This window comes from Neodiprion lecontei, chromosome 7 (assembly GCF_021901455.1).
Source record: "Neodiprion lecontei isolate iyNeoLeco1 chromosome 7, iyNeoLeco1.1, whole genome shotgun sequence".
Classification (NCBI taxonomy): Eukaryota; Metazoa; Arthropoda; class Insecta; order Hymenoptera; family Diprionidae; genus Neodiprion; species Neodiprion lecontei.
Window position 1 is genome coordinate 24,539,875 of NC_060266.1, and position 23,633 is coordinate 24,563,507.

Sequence of the window (23,633 nt, forward strand, 5' to 3'; positions counted from 1 at the left end):
GCGAGCAAGTTGTTGTAAACTTGTTTTACTCAATTATCTATAATCTACTTTGTACATTCGTCGAATTATCGTCATTATTCGTGTTACATTTTATTCAGAGGATGCAGTCCCAGCAGTTTCATGCCCTGAGCGAGAACCCTTTTGGCTGCGTAAAAGACCAGCAGTCTTTGAGAGGCAACGTCCTCCGGTTCTCCCTTGACCCTGAGCTCTTTGAGTCCCTTGTTTATGGCATGGCTGTGAAATGAGGAAGGTCAATTTAAATTTCGTTCTAGTTAAAATTTAACAAAAACGCGGAGCATCATTTATTTTACCACAGCTCTTACCTAAGTGCGAAAAGATAGTTGACCAGAACGCAAGGCTCCAGTTCTCGGTGGGACCTAACAACTGCTTGATCAAATCTGCCGATTTGAGCAATGAGCTCTTCAATAATCTGCTCCCGCAAAAGCGACGGATCGCATTCGGTCGGCAACTTTGCTCCGGAATTTTCTTCCAGGCTCGTCAGCCTGCAGTGAACGTACTGCAATTTTACCCCAGTATCGCCTTTAATCTGAATGAAACAGAAAAAACAAAAAAAAACATTAATTTCCATTCTACTAAAGTATTCTGCGGATATTATCCAAGTAAAAAACCTACGTCCAATGCTTTGTTCCAATCGAAATTATAATCCTTTGATCTTCTCTGTTTCAAATCGTTTATAATCACGGCAGATATACCCAAAATGTCTGTCGACTTGTCGGAAGAATCGAGGGATACTTTGGTAGCTGTAAAAACAGAGATTCTTTTTTCAAATTATTTGTTGCATCGTTTTGTTAATTTAATTTTAGGAATAGTTAACGCGACGATCTTACTCGGCGACTGAATCTGATTTTCCCTCATCACTGCCAGCGTTTCATCTAAAATATCTTGTAAAAACACAGCTGAACCCTTTCTGGTGCTCATGCCTTTGATCCTACCAAATTTGACGTGCAGGAGTCTGTCCGCCCAGGAACATTTCATTTTTTCAAGTATTTTAATCAAGGTTACAAAGTGCTCGTTTTGGGCAGTGTCGACAACGTAATACATGGCGTCAAACTTGTATTTATCGAATCTGTCCATAGCTGCCGCTATGTCTCTTGTTATGTACAGCGTTGATCCATCGCTTTTGATTATCGGTACATTGCGTTTCTCGTGAAAAGGAAACACCTTCCTGCCCTCACTGTCGGTGATGAGGAAACCTTGCGATTCCATAAATGATATGATCTGAGAGATTTTCTTAGCATTGTAAGTAGATTCCCAGTTGTACTCGTGGAATCTGACGCCGAGTCTTTCGTAGGTGGCCGATAGCTCGTCGACAGTGAACCGCCTAAACGTTTCCCACTTCTCGATATCCCTTGCATTCCCGGATTCTAAATCATTGAAGATTTGTCTTGCTTTCTCGGCTATCGACGGATCAGTTACGGCGAGCTTATTGGCGTGAACATAAGCGTCGTAAAGCAGCTTGATCGGTTCCCTTTTCATCTTCTCTTCGGTCACATTAAGCAAATCAATACCGAGCTGTACAAATCCAAACTGTGTCCCCCAATCACCTAGGTAATTAATCCTCCTGACGTCGTTGCATAGGAAGTCATTGACGTTTGCAATGTAGTTTCCAATGATAGTAGAGCGCAAATGACCGACGTGAAAGGGCTTTGCAATGTTAGGAGAACTGAACTCAACGATGATCTTTTTCCCTCCGCTGTTGACTCCGGGTATCGTAATTGTGCTGGAATCATTCTCCAAAATCTCTCTGATACAGCGGTCCCTGTTCAAACGAAACGATACATTGTCTAATCTATCTCCGCTCAATCGAACCTCAGTAAACAAACCGTCAGGCTTTAACGAAGCGATATTATCCGCGGAACTCCTCGCATCATATTCTCCAGTTTTCAACGGCAATGAGACAACAAAGTCACCGCTCGAATTGTCCCGTCTCAATTCGAGGTAAGAAAGAGCAGAGTTTAAAGCCTCAGGTGGCTGAGTAGTTCCCAAAGATCCTCTGATCTGAAAAAAGTCCCAAATTTCAGGTTAGGTAAGGTTATATCAGGTTAGAAATTTTTGACCAGGACAATTTTCGGTCACCTTTTTGCACAGCTCAGTTCGTATTCTGACGCTCATCTTATTGTCAGCGTCGATCGACGTTACTCGGTCGAAACAATTCTAATCCTCGGCAAAAAAGGCATAATTTTAGGTTAGGATTGTCGGCCGGCTTTGACAGCTAAACAACCGATAAGTGGTGAAATTGTTTTAGCCGCTAGTGGCGCTGCAGTCAGTTGTTCGTTTGGACGTAAAATTTGAATTCCGGTGATGTTAAGCAACGTTTTAAACCAAAACGAGTGAAAATGTGTGAAACGAGGAGAGTTCTACGCTTCGTAACTGAATTTTTCTTCGTTTCATGTTAAAAAAAAATAAAACAAGAATACTCTGTGTACAGTAAACATACTGGTGCTCAACGTTTACGCTTACGTTAAATTTTGAGGTTATGGCGGCAGCGAGAACGTACTTTTAAGCAAGAAGAAATGTAGACTCTCCACATCGTGATATTAAATATATGAATTTGTATTTTCCTTAAATATAAATTGCACATTCATACCGGCAAAATACTTTTGCAAGCAAAAGTAAACCAAGCAATTAAGTTTCAAAATTCGCGCCATTAAAAAACACAGGATCAGCGCCACCCAGCGGCGATTAAATGTCCACGTTTCGACCGTTCCGACTTGCCAGATTCAGTTAAACCTTCGAAGCATCGGTATCTCGTCCATCGAGACCGCGATTTAAACCGCGTGAAAATTTTCTCCAAACAACGTCCCATCGAAATATTCACGGTCGGAGATAACAGTCACTCAACGACTATCCAGTAGTGACGTCACGCGTCGCGATAGGTGTCGAGTGGTTCGGCGCGGCGGCCATCTTTGATTTAATCGCCGTGATTGCCGTGAACCGGAGTCGATCAGGGAGCAGAGCAGTGTCGTCGTCCAGCTGAGCTGTCAACCGCGCGCGACGAGACGAGTGTCGTTCGTTCGTTGGGGAAGTGAGTTCGGGTGGTGGTGAGGTGGTGACAGGGACAACGGCCAGATAAAGAGAGAGAGAGAAGTTTAACACCGAGTGTCATCGGTCGGCCCCAGTGCTAAAAGTTGTTAACCAACAAGGGGATTGACAACAATCATCAGAGCGGCGTTTAAGGGCCCCTCGAATCGCGGACGAAAGTGAGTCTCCGGGTGCGGTGCGCTGAAAAAAGAGGATTGGGATGGCCGGGCAGACCATCAACGACAGGCTGCTTGCAGCTAGGCACAGCATCGCCGGTCAGGGACTCGCAAAGTCCGTCTGCAAGGCCACCACCGAGGAGCTGATCGGACCGAAAAAGAAGCACCTTGACTGTGAGTAGCCGAGTTCACTCGCTCTTTTTATCCCAACATTTATCTCTCGTTCCTCTCATCGCCTTTCAAACATATTCGCGTGTTTACCTTACTTCGATACGAATCACAGGACATATCTACGCACTGGTTCGGTGCCGAATCGTTGTTGTAGGGATACAGGGATGGGTAAGGTAGACAGGTGGATGGATGGATGTATCTTACGATCGTTGACACGTAGGTAACACCTATATACTTACATTTCCGTTCCTTTGGACGTTTCTGTCGTCGTTCTATCGCTTACAGGTGACTTTATATCGTACTACACCCTGTACGTGCGTATGTAGATAGACGCGTTATTATTAACCACAACGAGATCCATATCGGCGTGTATTATACATATAGGCGACTCTGAGTCTCTAATCGATGAGGTTCCTGCGTGTTTCCGTCCGTCCGTTTCTCGGCGCCGCCGGAATCTCACTCTTACTCGTCCTCCTCTTTCAGATAAAAAAAAAAAATAGTTTCGACATGTACGGGTAATGCGAAATCTGCAGCAATTAAAAGAGGGGCGGAAAAAAAATAAAAGACAGAAAGAAAGAAAGAAAGAAGAGAAAACGATCTGCGTGAGTGTTAATTAAAGTCACGTGTGATAAACTCGTTTGACAGATCGTATCGAATTATTGTTTTAATATTTCTTTACCGTTCCATACTTTGCACATTTAATAATTTTATTTTTATTACTGCGTAACATTTGACCCGGTTAAAATCGTCTGTCGGATTAAAAAAAAAATACTATCGATCTCAAGCTATGTAAAACGAAACGAAGTGTCGATGCGAAGAGAAAAGATAAAAAGAGTAACGCAAAAGAAATCCTATCGATTTGTGAACGGCGATGAGGTAGTAAAAGTACTTACGGATACGGAGCAACGAACGCTTAATTTTTTTTTTTTTTCTATCGTCTCGTACCGGTGACAATGACCTTGCCGAATTAACCGTTAATCGGAGGAAAAGGATGTAAAAAGAATTGATTAAAAAAAAAAACAAATATGTGCATGTATAATCACCGCGTGTGACGAGGAGATATTTATCGATAGATTGAGGCTGATAACGAAGAATTTATATCCAAATGATTAGAAAGTCTGGGATCTGAAATGTTTCTTTGTGTAATATTTCTTTATACTCTCTCCCTCTCTTTCTCTCTCTCTCTCGACTGCGGAGAATCGAAAATTTTCCTGTAACGAAGCAAATAATTGTCGGTAAATGACCTAAAATTCACACGAGATCAGTGGAGGAAGTGTTCGTTATGTAATACCGACGGAAATTCAATTAATCCTTTCGAGTCATAGTGGTAAAGTATCCTTACCGCGTACTTTATACACAATTTTTGTATATCTAGACAACTTTACAATATATTTATTTGCCGTTTTTTGCTATTTCCGACAGTATACTAATAGGTTCTCAATACTCGAGAGTAATTATTACGATACAATGTAAATTATTATTGTTCAGCAACCCCTAAAACACCTGCGTAGAGTTTTTTTTTTTTTTTACCGTATTCGATCAAATTTGAAATTTTAATCCGCCATATTGGATATGCCGAGTTGGATTTTTTAAATTTGATTTCAAGTTCGTAATCAGCCACCCCGAAAACCACAGAACACCAGCTTGTTACAAAAGTTGACTCAGCTCAATAATGTGTGACTCAAAGGGTTAACGCACGTTATAGCGTACGAATTGACAGACGAGAATCTCGCTGCTTTATAAGCAGGACTCGTTAACGGCACAATATGTATTCTTCTCGAAGGAATTTTAAATTCCTCGAAGAATGAACGAGCGAGAAACAGAGGGAGAAAAATAGAGAGAGAGAGAGAGAGAGAGAGAGAGAGAGAGAGAGAGAGAGCGCAGAGATGATCCATTATGATTTACAGATCTTAAGGCGGGGTCGGTAAGTCTAGAATCAATACTTTCTTGTCTCAAATTCATTGCGAGAATAATCGTAAGTTGCGGAATGATTTTTCTAAACAGGCAATTTCAGAAAGGGACAGAAAAAATATGTAAACTAGACCTTGGACATTGATTTTACATTCCAGTCGCTTTCAAATTTTTTAAAATCTAACGGATTAGTTTGATTTCTGTGCACGATTCGTTCGGTTCGAAACAAAAAAAACAAAATTGATTTTAAAAGAAGCAACAATTTTCTTTTGTTAATACTGTACTCAAATACCATTTTCTATTATTTTATCATCGATGATGTATAATGATTCTGATTGACAGATAAAAATATCTAATTCACCATTGATAAAATGTCAAAAATTTATACGCATAACGGTAAATTTCTCACAAATACAGTTTTCTCATTACTGTTTTTAATCGACGATTCGATTGAAGAGGGAGAGGGAGAGAGAGAGAGAGAGAAAGAAAATATAAGAGACAAAATTAACTCACACAATTGTTCATATAATTTGATAACTGGAATATGTATATATATATATATATATATATATATATATTTTACTTACGGCTTGTAAATTGTACATTTAATTAAATAGTATGAACGACAAGCGTGTGAATTAATTTTTTTTTTTTACTTAATCATCTATTTTGAATCAAATCGTTGATTAAATGTGTATGTATAAAAATTTTGGCAAATACACGAACTGCTAGGATATCCTGATTAAATTTTCACGAAAGGTACATTGATTTTCGACTCTTTATCCGAACCTTCTCGTGCTATCGAACCTCCTCGATGCTACCGTGAAAGTGAAGGTGGCGGTGCGTATATATATACATGTGTGCATATACAACGTGTATAAAATATATTGCAACGAGATTCTCGGGTCTCTGGGCGTTACGTAAAAACCGGGTGCATTTCACGCTGCACGAGTTGATGCCCGAGTAGGGCGTAAGTATTTTCTTTGTCCGAGGAGGGCTGAAACGGAAATAAGAAATTTTTCACCTGAAAATGAGAAAAAGTGGGGAAAAAAAAACGCGGGCGGTGTTAAAAATGCAGGAAATTCAGAAAATGAAAGGGTCGCAATAACGAATTTTCCAAAGTTGACCGATATCTGATTCACGTACAATTTTCGAGTTATAGAAAAGTGAAGTATTTAGATAATTGAAAATCTAAAACGGTCAAAGTACGTAAGAAATCCAAATTACTCGTATATACGTTCTTACTTATCCCGACCATTCTATATTCTGGCTTTCTATACTTTGACGTGTTTGTATTTTGAATTTTTCTATAGCTCGTCTTTCTGTATTTCAAAATTGTATGTATTCGGGTTTACTCGTATTTGAAAATTTTATATTGTGAACGTTAGATTTTTTGATGAGTCTCCATTTTTTGCCCAAACCTGGAAAGAGCTTCTCTCTCCCTCTTCTTCTTCTTCCTTTTCTTCTTCTATATCTCGATTCAATTTGCAAGAAATTGTAACAAATATGTGTTACATTAGCCTGAAGTCGCTTATTTATATACGTATATATATATATAAAATTCGCATACTTACGGGCCGTGAAAGTCGAAGAAAAGCAGAATTATGCAGTCTTAGGGATCTACGATCGAAAATATCCATACTAGATGAAGAAAACTTGAACTAAAATAAAACAAGGTGTGTGAAAGATGTTGTTTAAAAACTAGACTCGTCAAGGGAATAGAGTTTTAACTCGTTTATTTATTTTTTAATGCACTTTTAAAAATTAATATTCCTTTCAATTGTTGATAAAACTTTGTTCGTTACAATCAGGATATTGCTGGCGATGTAACTGCGCTACTTGCAAAATAGATTGTTTTTGTGCTTCATTTTCCGTTAAAGTTCGATTATAATTTTGTATTAACCCTATACCGCATATTTCCGCTTTTCTTCGACTTTCATGGCCCGTAAGTATACGAATTTCAAGTCTAAAAAACCCTGCAAGGATATGCTTGGAAAATTATTTTTAATTCAAACGTTTCGATAGCTACAGGATTTTTAATAGATAAAATTTGTTTTAGCGTGTCGTTTAAACGGGAAATTTCAAAAAAAAATTGAGATAAAAATTTGTCCAAACGGGAGAATTTTTTTCCCACTAAATAGGTCCTTTTAAGACCATAGATTCGATAGGTTATTTTTTTTCGGCTCACCCTGATACATACGTAATATGTTAGGAGGAAAGAGAGGTTCAATGATCTTTAATTTTTTTTTTTTTTTTTTTTTTTATCACACTCTATCCTCCCTCCTCTCTTTCTCCCGGTTCCTTCTTTCTTTTGCTGCACATTCCTCGCGACGAGACGACGTCTAGCAGCCAATTCGATCGCGCGGCGCAGGAAGAGGAGGAAGAGGAGGAAGCGTGACGTGGCGGGGAGGATACTCCTCTTTTACACAATCTTCGTATACCAACCGCGACGAGAGAAGATCGTTAAACTCTCGCGATTTGATAGAAAAAAAATCTTCAATGAAAATAAACCTCACTTCGTAGTAATATCGCAAATCAATGAACTCGCGTCACGTTCAAATAGTTATCACCGTTATTGCAAAGATCCATGTCTGCGACGAAACTGCGTTATGTCGAAAATTTACAATTCTCACAAATTTAGTAATCAACAATCGTGTAATAACCCCATTATAACGCATTTTTTTTATGTATTAAAAATTTAGCTCCTAAAACAATGATTTTTTCGTCCAACGTTTCCAACCAACGTTACCAACGTTACCAACTTCCGCAATTTCGTAGAAACGTTGATACCGCAAACCCCCCCCCCCCTTCTTTCTATCCTTTGAAATTCGTTATCTTTGTATATCTACGCATGAGTTAATTTTATTTATCATCTTTTATGCGGCGAAATTTCACCACCGTCGGTTTTTTATTTTTTTTTAATTTTTTTTTTTCACTTGTAATCGGTAGAACGATTTTTTATCCATACATATCGTATTATTTTACGAGACATTACATCTCTCGCGTGATGTAATAAAGAGTGTTGATTATGCTAAGTGGGTGAAAGGATCGATTGTTCAATATACGTATATACTTATGTATTGGGTGTTCCTCTTATTTTTTTTATCACTTTTATTACAGTTTCTTCAAATCAAGTTCACAGTTAACATTATAGATATAATATGTATACAATAATTATTACTATAATCCGAAATTTTCCATGAATCGTCGCTGCGCGCCTATAATTATGTAATAATAGAGCGGGGTTGAAATTCCGAATTTGAACCGTTACGAAAGCGACAAATTTCAAAATTTTTGCCGCACCGATTTTTAATGACCAGTTCGCCATTCTCAGCCCGGTAAACTAAATCCCGTCTTTATCTCTGCGTGTCAAACGTTTTGTCAAAACAAAAATGAAGGAAAAGAAAAACACCGTGTATAAACTTAAACAAGTATGTATAAAGTAAAAAGTATGTAAAAAAATGAATTTAAATTAAAGAAAAATTCGTTGTAGTATTGATAATTTGTCCAGTAAAATAGAGGAATTGTTATAATTATTAATATAATTATGTTTGTTACATAAGGTTATATTTAAAAACATAAATACATGCGCGCGTGCATGCTTGATCCAATGTATGATAAATAATAACTAACTTTCGCCGCTACTTTTACTTTTCACACTTTCGTAATAATCGTACAGCATATAATAATATACGGCAGCAGCAGCAGCAGCGAAGATTCTCTTCTTTCCTGGAACGAACGTTTTATTCCAGAGCAATCCTAATTGCATAGGTTATATACCTGCTTTTTATGCTGATGTAGGCTAACAATAGGAGACTTCCGGTCTCCCGGAAGAGAAGGAAGGAAGAAAAAAATTGAAGAAAAATGAATAAAAAAAATAAACAAATAAACCTGTTGAAGTTTTTAAAAAATAATTTAGTTACAATATTCGAATATGAATTCTCGGTAATCATGCTTATTACTATAATATGATAAGAAATAATTATTTTCAACGAACAACTGCGAGAGGAATTTTTTCCTTCTTTTCCTTCCTCCTTTTTTTCTTCTTACAATTTACAAGAGGGTGAAAAAATTGTTGATTAGACGCAAAATCGTTTGTCAAACGGCTCCTCATTTAATTAAATTAAAACAAATCTTACGCGATTGATTGTATAATATGTTACAAAAAAATTGATCATAGCGTATTTTTATTATTATTATTGTTGTTTTATTTTTTGTGGTTATACATTACGAATGGTATATATTAATTATAACAATATATCAGGCCACTATTCCTGACCGAAGACTGAAAAGGTATACGTGTATAACGTTATTAACAATAAGAACAAGAAGAATCGGGTCAATGACGTTCAATTAAAGTTATAGACACTGTGAAATACGTGAAGTGGCTCGCTTATGGCAGCAAAAGGGCGGCTCATTGTCAGTTCAGATATCATGAATACATTCGATCTTTAAACACCACCTACAATAATTATCGACGATTTATATTTTTTACCGAGTTCAACGACCCTCGAATCGTCTGCACCTTTTTTTTTTTTTTTTTTTTTTTTTCGTCGTACTTTTAGAGACAGAGAGAATTAATAATTCTTAACCATTCAACTTAACGATGGCAAATTGAAAATCCTTGCGACTCGCATTGAGAAAAATTTCAATTGTTATAGTAACTAGAGAAATTGAGTAAAGCCGGTATCGTTAAAAAAAAAAACTGTTTGAATATTGTTGGTATTACGAAAAACGAGGTACGCGTAAACATTTTGCGATATCGTCGATCCTTTTTTGGTTATTGCAACGCAAAATCAGTTTGTGAGATTTACTTTACTTTTTAACTTGACGATATTTTCTTTTTACTCTTCTTCTTCTTCTTCTTCTTTTTCTTCAACTTGAATAACTGCAAATATGGAAATTTATCGATGCTCATGAAAAACAAAAGACGTACGTCTAATCAATATTGATAATATTTGCGGAATGCATTTATGTTTGTAATACAATCCGGGATGTTTACACTTATTCTGTTTATATTATTTGATTATTGATGTTTTTTATTTTATTTTTATTCCATAATCATCAATACAGTTACAACCGGGCTTAAATATATTTATCCTTGGTGTTTTAATAATAACCAGAGGATTTTATTGTCTCGCCAAAAACACAGGCATATGTTATATATATATATATATATATATCAGACACGCCCCCCGACATCCGAGAGTTTAGTTTCACTTTCGTCTCGCCACTCTCTTTCTCTCTCTCTCTTTTTCTCTCGCCTGATGATAACTTCTGATGACACCGATGTATGTAGGCTATACACGAACCGCCTACCTATTCGTTATCATCAATGCCACTCTTCTGACGGTCAGCCGTAAACCTGAAATTTTTCCCTTCGTAAATCACGCCCCGCTTCTATCCAATCTTGACCCGCTCAATTTTAAAACGACAAAAAAATTCACTCAAAATGCCATTTTTTTTTTTTTTTTTTTTTTTCCAGTAAAGAAACAGTTTTTGGAACAATTTTCAGACTTTTTAGAATAGTTTTACGAAACGAATAGCGGTAGACACAATTTCACCCCTGTTTCATATACTTGACAATTATTTAATATGCGGTATTGCATATATGTATATACATCTATAAGGGTATGCAAAAAAAAAAAAATTACCATCGCATAATGTTATATTCTTTCGCTCTTTCGTGTATACATAAAAAAATTTTCGCCGATCACGCCAAGTAAATTATTAAAGATAAGGCTCAAGCCTTTTAAATTGTCGTTGGCGATTATTGCTATTATTATTACTGTTGTTATTATTCTCATTATTATTATTGCGGTTGTTGCTGTTGTTGTTGTTGTTGTTGTTATTATTATTATTATTGTTATTATTATACACGACGGCTGTGCAACAGAAACATTGAGAACGTTTGGTGTTATCGGTATTCTTCTTATCTCTTACTTGCACTTATATAAATATAAATGTATGCAAGTATATATATTGTGTAGAAAACACAGTGAGAACGGTTTTTCCTTTTTTTTTTTTTTTTCCTTCTTTTAATCGTTCTTGTCTTATATCTTTGTCGTTTTCTGTTTTGACGGAAACAAATGATAAAATATTCTGTACGCGAAAGAAAGTAGCATGTGTATATTGCAATAATGTTATTGATTATACAAATATATTTATATGTATAATTATGTATTTTTTATATATATATATAAAATGCATATTTACATATCTGTCGAGTATATAATTAATACCGCCTCCCAACGTAAACAAGCTGATTACACACACACACACACACACACACAGATATATATTTGTAGCCTCGCTTAAATATCTATGCATGCACATAGTTTTATGTATTACATCGTACCGTGCCGCAGCGTGAATATATTTTTCACGCATATCGCTAATATGCATCCCCTGTGAGTCATGCTCGTCATTTGATTTATCATTATTTCATTCATTTACTCGCAAATGTAATCGAGTCAAATTCACGTGAGGTGTATGGAAATTTTCTTTTATTTTCTTATTTTTTATTTGATTTTTGTTTTTCTCCTTTTCTGCCCCGAGTTCTAAGGTATATCAATGATTTTTAACACTGTAATTAAAAAAATCCGAGGATGAGCGGAAGGAAAAAGAAATTTAGCTTAATATTAAAACTTCTTTTTTTTTTTTCTTATTTTTCTCTTCGCACTCCAAAGCTTTTTCACTAGATGATGATCATTGAATGGAAAGAATGTAGAACGAAAATTTTACATATTATATATACCGTGATTTAAACAGACGAAGGAGAATTTTTTTCATCAATTCATTGCATAATAGTTTTTATATTCATTATTACACGCGTGATTAGAACGAATATTTATGAACTGGGATCGCAATATTATAAAAACGCAAAGTCGATCACCGATTATTTTCGCATTTTGTGCAGATAATGAGATTTTTTATTTTTGAGATCGATATATATATACTCTGTACGATTTTACGAACGAAGACTGATTTTTCATCGTAACAATCAAGTAAATAAAAAACACGTAAATTTTCTTTGTTACGCATATATTTCACGCACATGCGGAGGACGTTTGCTGCTTTTTTATTATTATTTTTGTTATTATTATTTTCTTTCTCTTTCCCTCCCTTCTCGAATACTCAGCCGCTGCGTCAAACGATGAATAACTCGTTATATTCTTTCGTAGAACACAAAGAGTTCCACTGTCGCTGAAGAATCACGCACGTCACATGTATGTATGCATATACGCTTTAAATAAATAACGTATCCAATTTTTAGATACGTCACGCGTACGAATCGCGTATATAGTCACATGTTCGTGAATTTGATCGTAATTTTTATTTTCTGAAAAAAAAAGGAAGAAGAAGAAGAGACAAAAAGAAATAATAACGCTGGCACTCACGCTCTACCTTTTTCAATTCACCTCCAATTCACACATCCGTAATGTAAGTCTGACGAGTCGTTGAACACCTTAAGATTACGTGTCAGTCCTACTCTTACCGACCGAGGAAACTCGCCCTTTTTCATCCTATATTAAATAAACAGAGCTGAACGGAAAGGGATGAAATTTCTACGATGCGTCGCTTTTTCGTAACGGAATTCAGGGAATTTAATTTATGTACCGAAAATCGAGCATCTTTTATTTATGAAATCATTGCGATTACCGGTTCCTCCGGAATCGCTCAAATTATCTAAGCTGTGCACTTTTTCGTTCGTGAAATCGGGGGAAATTTGGGAATAGTTACAAGTGTAAGAAAAAAATAAATAAATAAAAAAAAAAACCACACATTCCTTCGACGATTTTCCGTTACGAAAGAGAAGCGATGCAAGGTAGAAATTTGAATAATTTCCGTTCGCATGTTTGTTCAATGTAGGAAGAAAAATGGCGAGTTTACTCGGTCGGTAAAGGTAGGACTGCCACGTGACCTTAAAGGCGTGCGTGTGTCTCTCTATCACTGGGTTCAAACGACAGGTGAATGACCACTATACTGAGGATCCTAGTTACGCTCACTCGCTCGCTCGCTTGCTTCGGGCTAGCAAAGCTTCTTTATCCTACTTATAAACTATCCTACCTGTACCGATGATCGGCGGAAGAGGAAGAAGGGAGGGATCGAAACGAACGTACGGTATAACGAGTGTAAACAAGGTGTAATTTGTGGGCGGCAGGTGCGTCGACACCGTTTCTCTTACACGCTCTTTTTCTTTTCTTTTCTTTTTTTTTTATTTTATTTTTTTTTATTACCGACTCTCTCTCTCTCTCTCTCCCTTTTGTTCTTTTAATTTATTTATTACTCATCTTCCAATTTTTCTCTTGTCAAGTATCAACACACAAATTAAGATCTTGGAAGGAAGAGATTCATTACCGGATTATACGTTATAATATCAGACAAATTTATTATACTCGTACAAAGTTTTATTAGCCACAAATTTGTAACATATCTTTTTTAGGTTGTCATTAATATATTGAAGGTATAACACTGTGAAGAATTTGGTAAAATTATTGCTTTCATGAGACTTTGTTAATTTAACATACTCACTCACTTCTTGTAATAATTATATATATATATATATATACTGACGGATAAAACTTTATTTTTGATTGTTATCGATAAACTCGAGAACCAGTGTGCCGATTTATATTAAACTTGCGCCAAATTATTCCTTAGGTCTGCCCGAGTAATATGAGCTGTATGTTATGCAGGATAGATCCGATTATGTTACACCGAGACGATCTCTTGAAACTTGAAAATCAACCGCGCACGCGCGAGTTTTATCGGCAGTTCGCGCAGGCTGGCCAACCCGAGTTTCAGCCGTCGAACTGTTTCCGCCGGCGGTGTGGTTGATACGAATTTTCGAGGTTAGAATCTCAAATAATTGAGGTAGCGACTCGGAAAGGTTTTCGAAGCATTTGTCGTCGGGCCGGAAAGTTGATTCTTCAAAGAACGATCGGAATTTAATGCTTTATACGCTCTTTGAAAATTCAAACGTAGACATTTTGCGTAGGTTGGCCCGCCTGCGTCGCAGCCAAGAATATCGCCGCGGGGAAGATTTCGCCGACCAATGAGATTTAATTATTTGGCGCATGCGCGGTTCGTTTTCAAGTTTCAAGAGATTCTCCCGGTGTAACAGATCAGGTACGGCAGGGTTCGACCGTCAGGGCAGCGAGCAACAAACAAGCACGCGGATCCATTCATCGTCATCGTCATCGTCATCACGGCCACTTCGCTCTCTCGTACAATTTTCTCTCCACGCGTCGTCTTTCTGCCGCTGCAACCGGCGGCACCGTTTATAATTAGATGAACGGAAACTCAGGCAAGGTCGCGATGATGATGCGCGTTTAGACGTGAGGATGAGTAAACGGGCTTGAGATCGGATCAAGATTTACAATCAGTTACGTGTCGTACTTTAGTTATTTGGCAGAGAAGTGTTTTACACCATATATTATAATAGAATGAATAGAAGGAGGAATGATTGAAATATTAATTATAGCCATCCGAAAATAAACACTTGTGTTTACCAATCCGGTACTAAAATATATATATATATACATATATTACCTAAATTTTTACGACACGAAAGTCAAATTATATAATTATCATCATCTTGCAATTATCTGCATTTGTCAAATTATTGGTGTTGTTTTTGTTATTATTACGCATATGTATATTACTGTATGTAGTCTAAACAAATTACTATCAAATTTTCACAGCGTCTGTGAATAATATATTATATGTAGGTAAATATCGTATAAGCAGTTTTATCGACACTGTCAAGAAAATCATAAACAAACCGATTCTTTGGAATTGAGAAAATCTTGAAGTGGCATACATTTTTTATTTTTTTGTGCCAGGGTCAATATTTCTTCAAAAAATTTTTCATTCTTTTTTTTATTCTCCCTTTCAATTGTATTAAATACTCTAATGTAGTGACGAAAAAGTTTTATTATTCATGCACCGATTCTCTAAATTGAGATACAAATATTATAGTTATTATTGTTGTTGTTATTTTCGTGACAACTTTGAGAATTTTTTTGAATGCGGCGGGGGGGTTGGTATTTCGTAATGAAATTATTAGTTATTTAATATTTCACAACGTCTCTCTTTGGCAGTTATAAATTTTCTTTTCTCTTCATTTATCTTCTTCTTCTTTCGTTTCATTTCATTCTCTCTTTCTTTTCTTTTTTTACTCTCCGTCTCTCTTTCAACATTCCAACGACAATAACTTGAATAAAACCTCTCGCATTATAGCAATAATTTAAGTTTCCTCCTTAAATTTTTCCACCCCGTTATTCGTCATGTGAAAACTTTCACGTACGTTGCATGTATATTGCAGATACACGTATGATGTTACATATATATGTATATATATATACATACCTATATATTTAATCGAAAATTATGTGCAGAGACAAAAGATAGAAAAGAAATAAAAATGCAAGTTTCTAGTATTGTATACAGTATTTATAGTGAAAGAATGATAATAACCGAGAAGGAGACGACAGTTTACGTTGTGCAACACGAACAAAAAACCAATTGCCCATTTTTCTTATCTCTCGCACGTAGTGCATTTTACATGTAACGCACAAATAACGGTGTCACTTTAAAAATATCCGAGTCATTCGCTATACTTATCCTATAATATATATATATATATATATATATACGCTGTTCCACCACCACTACACGTTGGAAGAATCGGGGGCGAAGAAGGGTGAGAGAGTTGGGCTTGGCTTCGCCCTAGCGATCAATACTTAAAGAAGATAGCCGCAGCTTCCTAATTACCCTTCCCCTAGTTTTTCGCATTTCTTTCTTTTTTTTTTTTTTTTTTTGTATTCCTATTTTCTATTTTTCCATATTTCTTTTTTCATCCACAACTCATCTTCATATGCGAATTTTCATCGTTTCGAACTGGGGAGGGAATTCTGGACCAAAAGACTCTTTTTACCAATGAATTAATGTTGCAGGATTTTTTCAACTTTTCAATTTTTTCAATCACATTTCAGATTCTTAATCATTGACACCGAAAAATTATAATTTATGTAAACCATGTGGACGTGTAGAGGGGTAACCTTATCGGTAATGAATTATTCCTTCAATCTCCGCGATTCTTTTCAATTAACTTGTTTCTAGCAACAATAATTTACATATGATATCGCAACAATTACTCCCGAGTATTGAAAACTTATCAGTATACTATCAGATATAACGAAAAACCGCAAGGAAATATGTTTTCAAAATTGTCTAAATGTACAAAAAAAGTTGGTTAAACAATATGTGGTAAGGATACTTACCACTATGACTCAAAGGTTTAAATATTTTAAAAAAAGTTTCCGCGGTTTGAGGGTACACTTTTTTATAAATCCGAACGAATGCGTTCTCGAGGAACGATTTTTCTTCCCTTCCGTCAACGAAAAGAGAAAGAGAGAGATAAAAAATGTGTCACTAGTCCAGTGTCAGTCAAGAGGAGAACCTTATACTCTCCACCAGGTATTGATTCCCATTTGGCCACACATATCGTATCCACTACTGCCTTTTCATACCGTTCCTCCTCCTCCTCCTCCTCCTCCTCCTCCTCCTCCTCCTCCTCCTTCTCTCTTCCTCCTTCTCCTTTTTCACAAATCGGTGCTACAAAGAGTGAAAAATTTATTGTTGAACCATGTTTTCAGGGATTTATGGGTAGTACGATCGGTTCAAAAATTTCATTCAATCGAAACTCCCATTTAGGCCAATCAAGTTGAATTATGTATCTTGAAAAGTTTCCGAGACGTAGTCAAAAAAAATATATGTATTTTTCTATCGACTGTAATTTATATCCTGTTATTGACAATATTGTCAGTGAAAAATCATATTATCCTATTATTTTTTTTTTTTCCCCCTCTTTTTCGTCCAAAAATTATCACGCATAATTTCATTGCAAAATAATTAATTTTCTCCAAATCGTATACTTGAGAATTTTTTAATTTTCTTTTTTTTTTTCTTTTCTCTTAAACTCGACCGTTGGTAGAAAAAAAAAAAAACCATTCGAAAATCTAACTCATTGACGCAATTAGTGCGAAACGATTTATTTACGAAAAATATACACATATATATATATATATATATATATATATATATATAACAACGATTTCTCTAATGAAACATTCAAAATTTGGTGTTTTAAATTTTTTTTTCACGTATCACGTGGACTTCTATTATTATTATTATTTATTTAATTATCATTCAGCGTTCAATTTCATTTCCCTTAGATTCAGATTCTTTTCTAAATTGTTGCGTAATATCTTATTCTCACGGTTAAGCGTTTCTCTAATATTTTTTCGACTTCCTCAAGGTATAGCAAGGAATGTTGATCAGAATTTGTTTTTTTTTTTTTTTCTTTCGCGTAAAATAACGAAAGCAACACTTATTTTAACCGAGTTTATCGTTGACGTGAATGATTAATTTATCGCCAAAGCATGAAACAATAAACCGAGTTCCGTTGCGTGCATTTCTTTTTTTCAAACTAATCTAACGCCCGGATAAATAAACAGACCGTATACATTAGTTTGCTTAATGTATCAACGAATCTTGGATTACAGGTTAAAATTACTGGCATCTGGTTGTCACGAGGACTCCGTAGAGTATTGGTATTGTAATTTGAAAGGCAAAATAAAAAATGAGAAAAAAAAAAAACGGAGAGACGAAAGTCCGCGTGCTGTGATTTTGAGGTAGGGGTTTTCTATCACCGTATGCACACTTTGTTTTACAATATCGATTACAACGATCGATGAAAATAGTACGCCGATAATCAGGTTACGGTTCGACGCTGCTAGGGACGAGGCGACGGCTTCTAATTTAATTCACGAACGTTGAAATACAGTGCTGCGATATGTTGTTTTTATCCTTGGCGTTATAATGTCACGTATAATGTATCAGCAATGTATATGTGTATATATATATATATATATATATATTATGAAACATTGTATCGCAGATTTGCTATTGTTTTTAGTTTATTGTTAGAGAAAAATCGAAAACAGACATCGTGTCGATTAATTATACCGTTTGTTATTTAAACGATAGCGATTCGAAGGAAACCAGAACAACCAGATGTTCCTGACAGTAGCGTAATTTGATGATGATATAATACAACAGTTGTGTAAATTTTTATTTATTTATTTTTTTTTTTTCACTACTTTAAATTTATTTCGCACCGCAGTAAATTGAACCGGTTTTCAATATCGTTTAAAAATAACACGCGGCACCCGTAAGACTGAAAAATAATCTCATTTTCTGTAACGAGTAAAAAATGAAATTTTGTCATAAATATTTGATGAATTTTGTGAAGGAGGAATTTCGTTGTTGAATTTGAACTTCAACTATCGACAGTAAAATTGAAAAATTCTACGTCACCGTTTTTTTTTTTTTGTCTTTCTTTTGGCTTTTCTGGTCTTTTACGATTGATACAGCAATAAGCGCGAATCGATTTTGCCGAAAAAGGTAGCTACACTTTTATTTCCTACAAGCGTAGATCACGTTGTTATACATATTAGAGTGAACTATTATCACGATTTGCTTTTATAATACGTATACTGTATATACATATACATGTATAATATGTCTGTAATGACCGGGTCAGGCTAAATTATCGAGTGAACGAATTCGTTCTAGTTGCAGTTCAGAGTTGAAGAGGTCAGCGACCAAAATCTCGATCTTTTTATTCTCTGGCTCTTCTTTGCTGTTCCATTGCATACCTACTTCATCCATATACATAGACTATATACAAACACATATATATATATATATGTGTGTGTAGGTGTGCGTGCATGATTTAATTCCGTACGATCAGTGTATACTTTGTTTTCTCTTAAGTATCTAATGTATTGTACAAACGATATATTTTCTTTCTCCTTGTCTTTTCCCTTCCAGCTTTCTTTCTTTCTTTCTTTCTTTCTTTCCTTTTTTTTTCTTTAAATTGCGAGAAGAATGTATTATTATTATTATCCTAGATCGATCGTACGAATCAGATAGCAGATGTTTTTTTACACGCGATTGACAATCGATTAATATATAATCAGATTCATTAATAAACGGCACGCCTGTATAACTATTCAATACGACATTGTACCTTTCTCGTTTACATTCCGTCATTCCGTACCATTAAACATTTATCCACAATGCGGATAACATTAGGTGTAGAAATTAGCGCTAAGTACGTCGCGTTTGTGTAACATGTGTGTCCTCTACGTAATCGTTGTATTACACCTGGACTAGCGAAACTAAACTCTAGAAATAGAGAGCGTGAGAGAGTGAGAGAGAGAGAAAGGAACATAGGTATAAATATATAAAGAAATGTGCATTTATATGTTTATGTACTGGGATTGTTTTTTTATTGTTGTTTTTTTTTTTTTTTTTCTTCTTTATCGTACCCTTCGAGAAGTTGGTTTTTAGCCTCAAACGAAGCCTCGTGAAATATACATTATATTTCATAATTATCATATTTCGATAATTAATTTTAATTCCTATATAAATCGGCCTAATTATTATTCTAATTAATTTAACTGTTGCAAAACTGTTTACACGCCTTTACACGTGTACGTACACACACTTGTATGCTTGCATAGTTGCAGCGAACGAACGAACGGCGATCGCGTGCGATTTTCTTTGCACAGTTTCAGGTTTGCTTTTACTTTTGCCGTTACTAGGTCGTTCATCTACGAGTATACTTTACTGCATGCAGTACTGTATAATATGTACTAACGCGTAACGTAATCTTCGTGTCAGGACGAGAAGATAAACCGCATGATATTAATATTGTTGTTATTATTATTAGTAATACAGGTTTAAATATCTTGACGTATTTTCGATCTTTGCTATTTCTCACACGAGAGTGTGTGTGTGTGTATAAACCGGGAGAATCTCTTGAAACTTGAAAACGAACTGCGCATGCGCCAAATAATTAAATCTCATTGGTCGGCGAAATCTTCCCCGCAGCGACATTCTTGGCTGCGACGCAGGCGGGCCAACCTACGCAAAATGTCTACGTTTGAATTTTCAAAGAGCGTATAAAGCATTAAATTCCGATCGTTCTTTGAAGAATCAACTTTCCGGCCCGACAACAAATGCTTCGAAAACCTTTCCGAGTCGCTACCTCAATTATTTGAGATTCTAACCTCGAAAATTCGTATCAACCACATCGCCGGTGGAAACAGTTCGACGGCTGAAACTCGGGTTGGCCAGCCTGCGCTAACTGCCGGTAAAACTCGCGCGTGCGCGGTTGATTTTCAAGTTTCAAGAGATTGTCCCGGTAAATATGCAATATATTTGCAGTGTGTGTTTATTCTACAAATGTATGTGTTATATATATACGCCTATAATTCGGCCGATTCTCCCTCTTTCTCTTTATCTCTCTCTTTTATACGGTATCATCGTTCTCACGTGGTCCTTGACCCCGGCTGCAAGGGAGAACCCTCCAGACTTGTATTGCGCGATTAATTTCATTAATCGACTGATTTATTTGTCGTGCTACATATATATGTGTGTCTATACACACACACCGTAAACCGTAATGCAGACCACGAAGAAAAGACGGACGAATAATTTGAAGGGATGGTGAAAAGAATTTTGGAACAAGAATATTGCATGTAATGAAATAGTCGTAAGAAAGAGGAAATGAAAAAGGATTTTTCTTTTTTATTTTCGCCATAAATATACAGTTGAAAATTAGATTTGTTCATTTCGGAACTGAACAATCATCGCAAGTCATTATTATTAATATTTTTTATTTTTTTTTTTTTGATTCAACTCTTGTACCAAGCAGTTTAATTCTCGTTGATTTAATACATGTGCGGCAGTTTTAAACCGTCCGAAGGCTTGGAATAATTCCACTTAAAACGGGAAAGGTATATATATACATACATATATATGTACGAAAGTAAATAATATATATACAAACTCTGTTGATGTGTGATATATGTTTTTAATTAACTTGCTTGTTATTCATCTTTACTTTCCTCGTGTATCACCGCGAAGCTTTAAGAGGAATTTTTATTAAATTGCCTTTTGATTATAAAATTACTTAAAGATCGAATAATGTAATCTAACATTCGGATTGGATAAAAATATATAAAACTTTGACCACCCGGCAAATAGAGAACAAAAGAGTTTAACCCTTTGAGTCATGGTGGTAAGATTTCTCACCACCTATTTTGTATCCTTTTCTTTTTTTTTTTCTTGTATATTTACAGAATTTTGATAGCATATTTATTTGCGGTTTCTTGCTATTTCTGATAGTATACTAACGAGTTTTCAATACTCGAGAGTAATTATAGCGATATGATGTAAATTATTATTGTTGGAAACATATTGATTGAAAAAAAAATTGTAAAAACTGAAGGAATAATTTATTTCCGATAAAGTTACTCCTCTACATGTGTACATGGTTTACATAAATTATAAGTTTTCGGGGTCACTGATTAAGAATCTGAAATCTGATTTCCAAAATTCAAGATGGTGGATCCAATATGGCGAACGAAAATTTCAAACTCGATCGAATCCGAAGAAAAAACTCTGTCCAGGAGTTTTCGGGGTCGCTAATTACGAATTTGAAATCAGATTTTGAAAAATCAGTACGGCGAATCCAATCAGCGATCCCGAAAACTCCTGAATGGCGTTTTTTTTTTTTTTTTTTTACCGTATTCGATCAAATTTGAAATTTTCGTCGGCCATATTGGATCCACCATCTTGAATTTTCAATATCTGATTTCAGATTCGTATCTTGTTTTAAAGATTGACTCAGCACAATAATTTGTGCCTCAAAGAATTAAATAAAATTATATAAAATCCAGAGTAAAGAATATTTTGTTTGCATCAGCGATATTATATCCATACATACATTTTATGGTATGTATGTAACGTTAATAACTCGTCGTCGCGTTTGCCTTTACGAAATTGAATATCTCTTCATTGCTCGCGAAGCGGAAATTTTATTCTAAAGTTGCCAATATAGCTGTATAATACTGTGCGGTATATTACAGGTATATAGAAAAGAAGCAAAATAATCATCCTCCTTTTCTGAAGTCGGGCAAAGAGGGAGCGTTTTGAAAAAAAATTTTCTCCCACACCTTAAGCTTACAATTAGAAGTTTCTCGTCCCATTTCTTTTTTTTTTTTTCTTTTTGTTTTTCTTACCTGTCTTTACTTGATAAATCCCTAAAAATCTTTTCCCATAATTAGGTACACACGTGTTAGCAATTTGTCTTCTTTCATATCGTGTATATGTGTGTATATATATATATATAATGTAATATGTATATCAAATGATGCAACGAAGACCAAAAAAAATGTTCCAATATATTAACGCGCAATAATAAGTATGTAAGATCTTGTGTTTAATATCGTACCTGTTGTTAATCATATATACCTGACGAACAAAAAATGAAATATTCAAATTCCGCCTGTCGCGGTTTAAAAACTTGAAATGAAATGAAAAATTAAAGAAAGAAGGAAGAAAAAAAAAAAACTTGAAAAATTTGAAAAACTTGAAAATACAAGCGACATTTTCGCCGATCGATTGTGCGTTGCAGATCGCAATATACTTATAACGTTTTAACACGCAACTGCAATTCCGACATTTAATTAATCGATATAATGCATTTAGTCGGCACCTCCCTTCATGTTTGCTTATATACGTACACATTTATATTATACATACGTGCAGGCATGCATTATGCAGCGATCTGACGTCATATGTCACACTTTGTACATACGTACGAATATATATATATATATACTATATGTCTGTATATACTCTTATTTACGCGTCTCGTGTCAATCACGATTCTAATAACGGTCTAGCCGCGTAGGTAATTAAATTTGAGGTTGACGGTGTAAATGCAATATATATGTACATGCATACATGTATACATATGCACACTATAAACTTGGTAATCTCATCGTTTCCGGAGCTCCTGATTTTCTCGATTGCGCGAGAGGGAAAAGTCGAGAAGAATTTGCGAATTTTTTTTTTTTACGACATTAATCTAGGTTGATCGTGATAGATTGCAATTTTTGCGATATTGAATTTATGGGTAACATTTTCTAGCTTTACAATGAAATTGCAAATTTAGGAAAATCGAAATCAGCGTCGAGTTCTCAAAATTTTTTATGAAGATATTTTTCAGTACTCATTTGTGACGATCAGTAATGAATTAAAATAAATTTTTGTCGCTTCCTGATAACAATTTATCATAAAAATTCGTACACAGTTGCTGCATGATCGTCATGATCCGCATACGTTATACATGTATCGACGTTAAGAACTTGAAACTGATTTATATGTCTCTTGTTATCTATTCATCGA

The 23,633-nt window shown here is 35.3% G+C and overlaps 2 protein-coding genes across 15 annotated transcripts in view; one reads left to right on the top strand and one right to left on the bottom strand.

The window, feature by feature from the left end:
* Positions 1-9: 9 nt before the first annotated feature.
* LOC107221459 (probable arginine--tRNA ligase, mitochondrial) lies at positions 10-2,260 on the bottom strand. The gene is made up of 5 exons (XM_015660456.2): positions 2,098-2,260; positions 849-2,019; positions 634-761; positions 324-547; positions 10-234 (listed from the first exon to the last, which is right to left on the bottom strand). Exons 1-5 carry the CDS (start codon positions 2,131-2,133, stop codon positions 84-86), a joined length of 1,710 nt encoding a protein of 569 aa, XP_015515942.1. The 5' UTR covers positions 2,134-2,260; the 3' UTR covers positions 10-83.
* A 113-nt stretch (positions 2,261-2,373) lies between these two features.
* The window catches only part of LOC107221454 (phosphatidylinositol-binding clathrin assembly protein LAP), a 34,241-nt gene continuing 12,981 nt past the window's right edge, over positions 2,374-23,633 (top strand). For 9 of the 14 annotated variants that reach the window (XM_046745383.1, XM_015660452.2, XM_046745391.1 and 6 more), the window contains exon 1: positions 2,374-3,392. In XM_046745383.1, the coding sequence (XP_046601339.1) occupies positions 3,263-3,392 (130 nt within the window). In that variant the 5' untranslated portion in view covers positions 2,374-3,262. The remainder of the gene's footprint in view (positions 3,393-23,633) is intronic. The other 5 variants (XM_046745392.1, XM_046745393.1, XM_046745395.1 and 2 more) reach the window with 4 other exon arrangements.

Bases quoted from the DNA above. Each gene is read 5' to 3' on its own strand.
- LOC107221459 (XM_015660456.2), bottom strand. From the start codon at position 2,133: ATGAGCGTCAGAATACGAACTGAGCTGTGCAAAAAG. The intron at 548-633 runs GTAGGTTTTTTA...TGTTTCATTCAG, and splicing joins ATTGGAACAAAGCATTGGAC to ATTAAAGGCGATACTGGGGT. The intron at 235-323 runs GTAAGAGCTGTG...CTCATTTCACAG, and splicing joins AACTATCTTTTCGCACTTAG to CCATGCCATAAACAAGGGAC.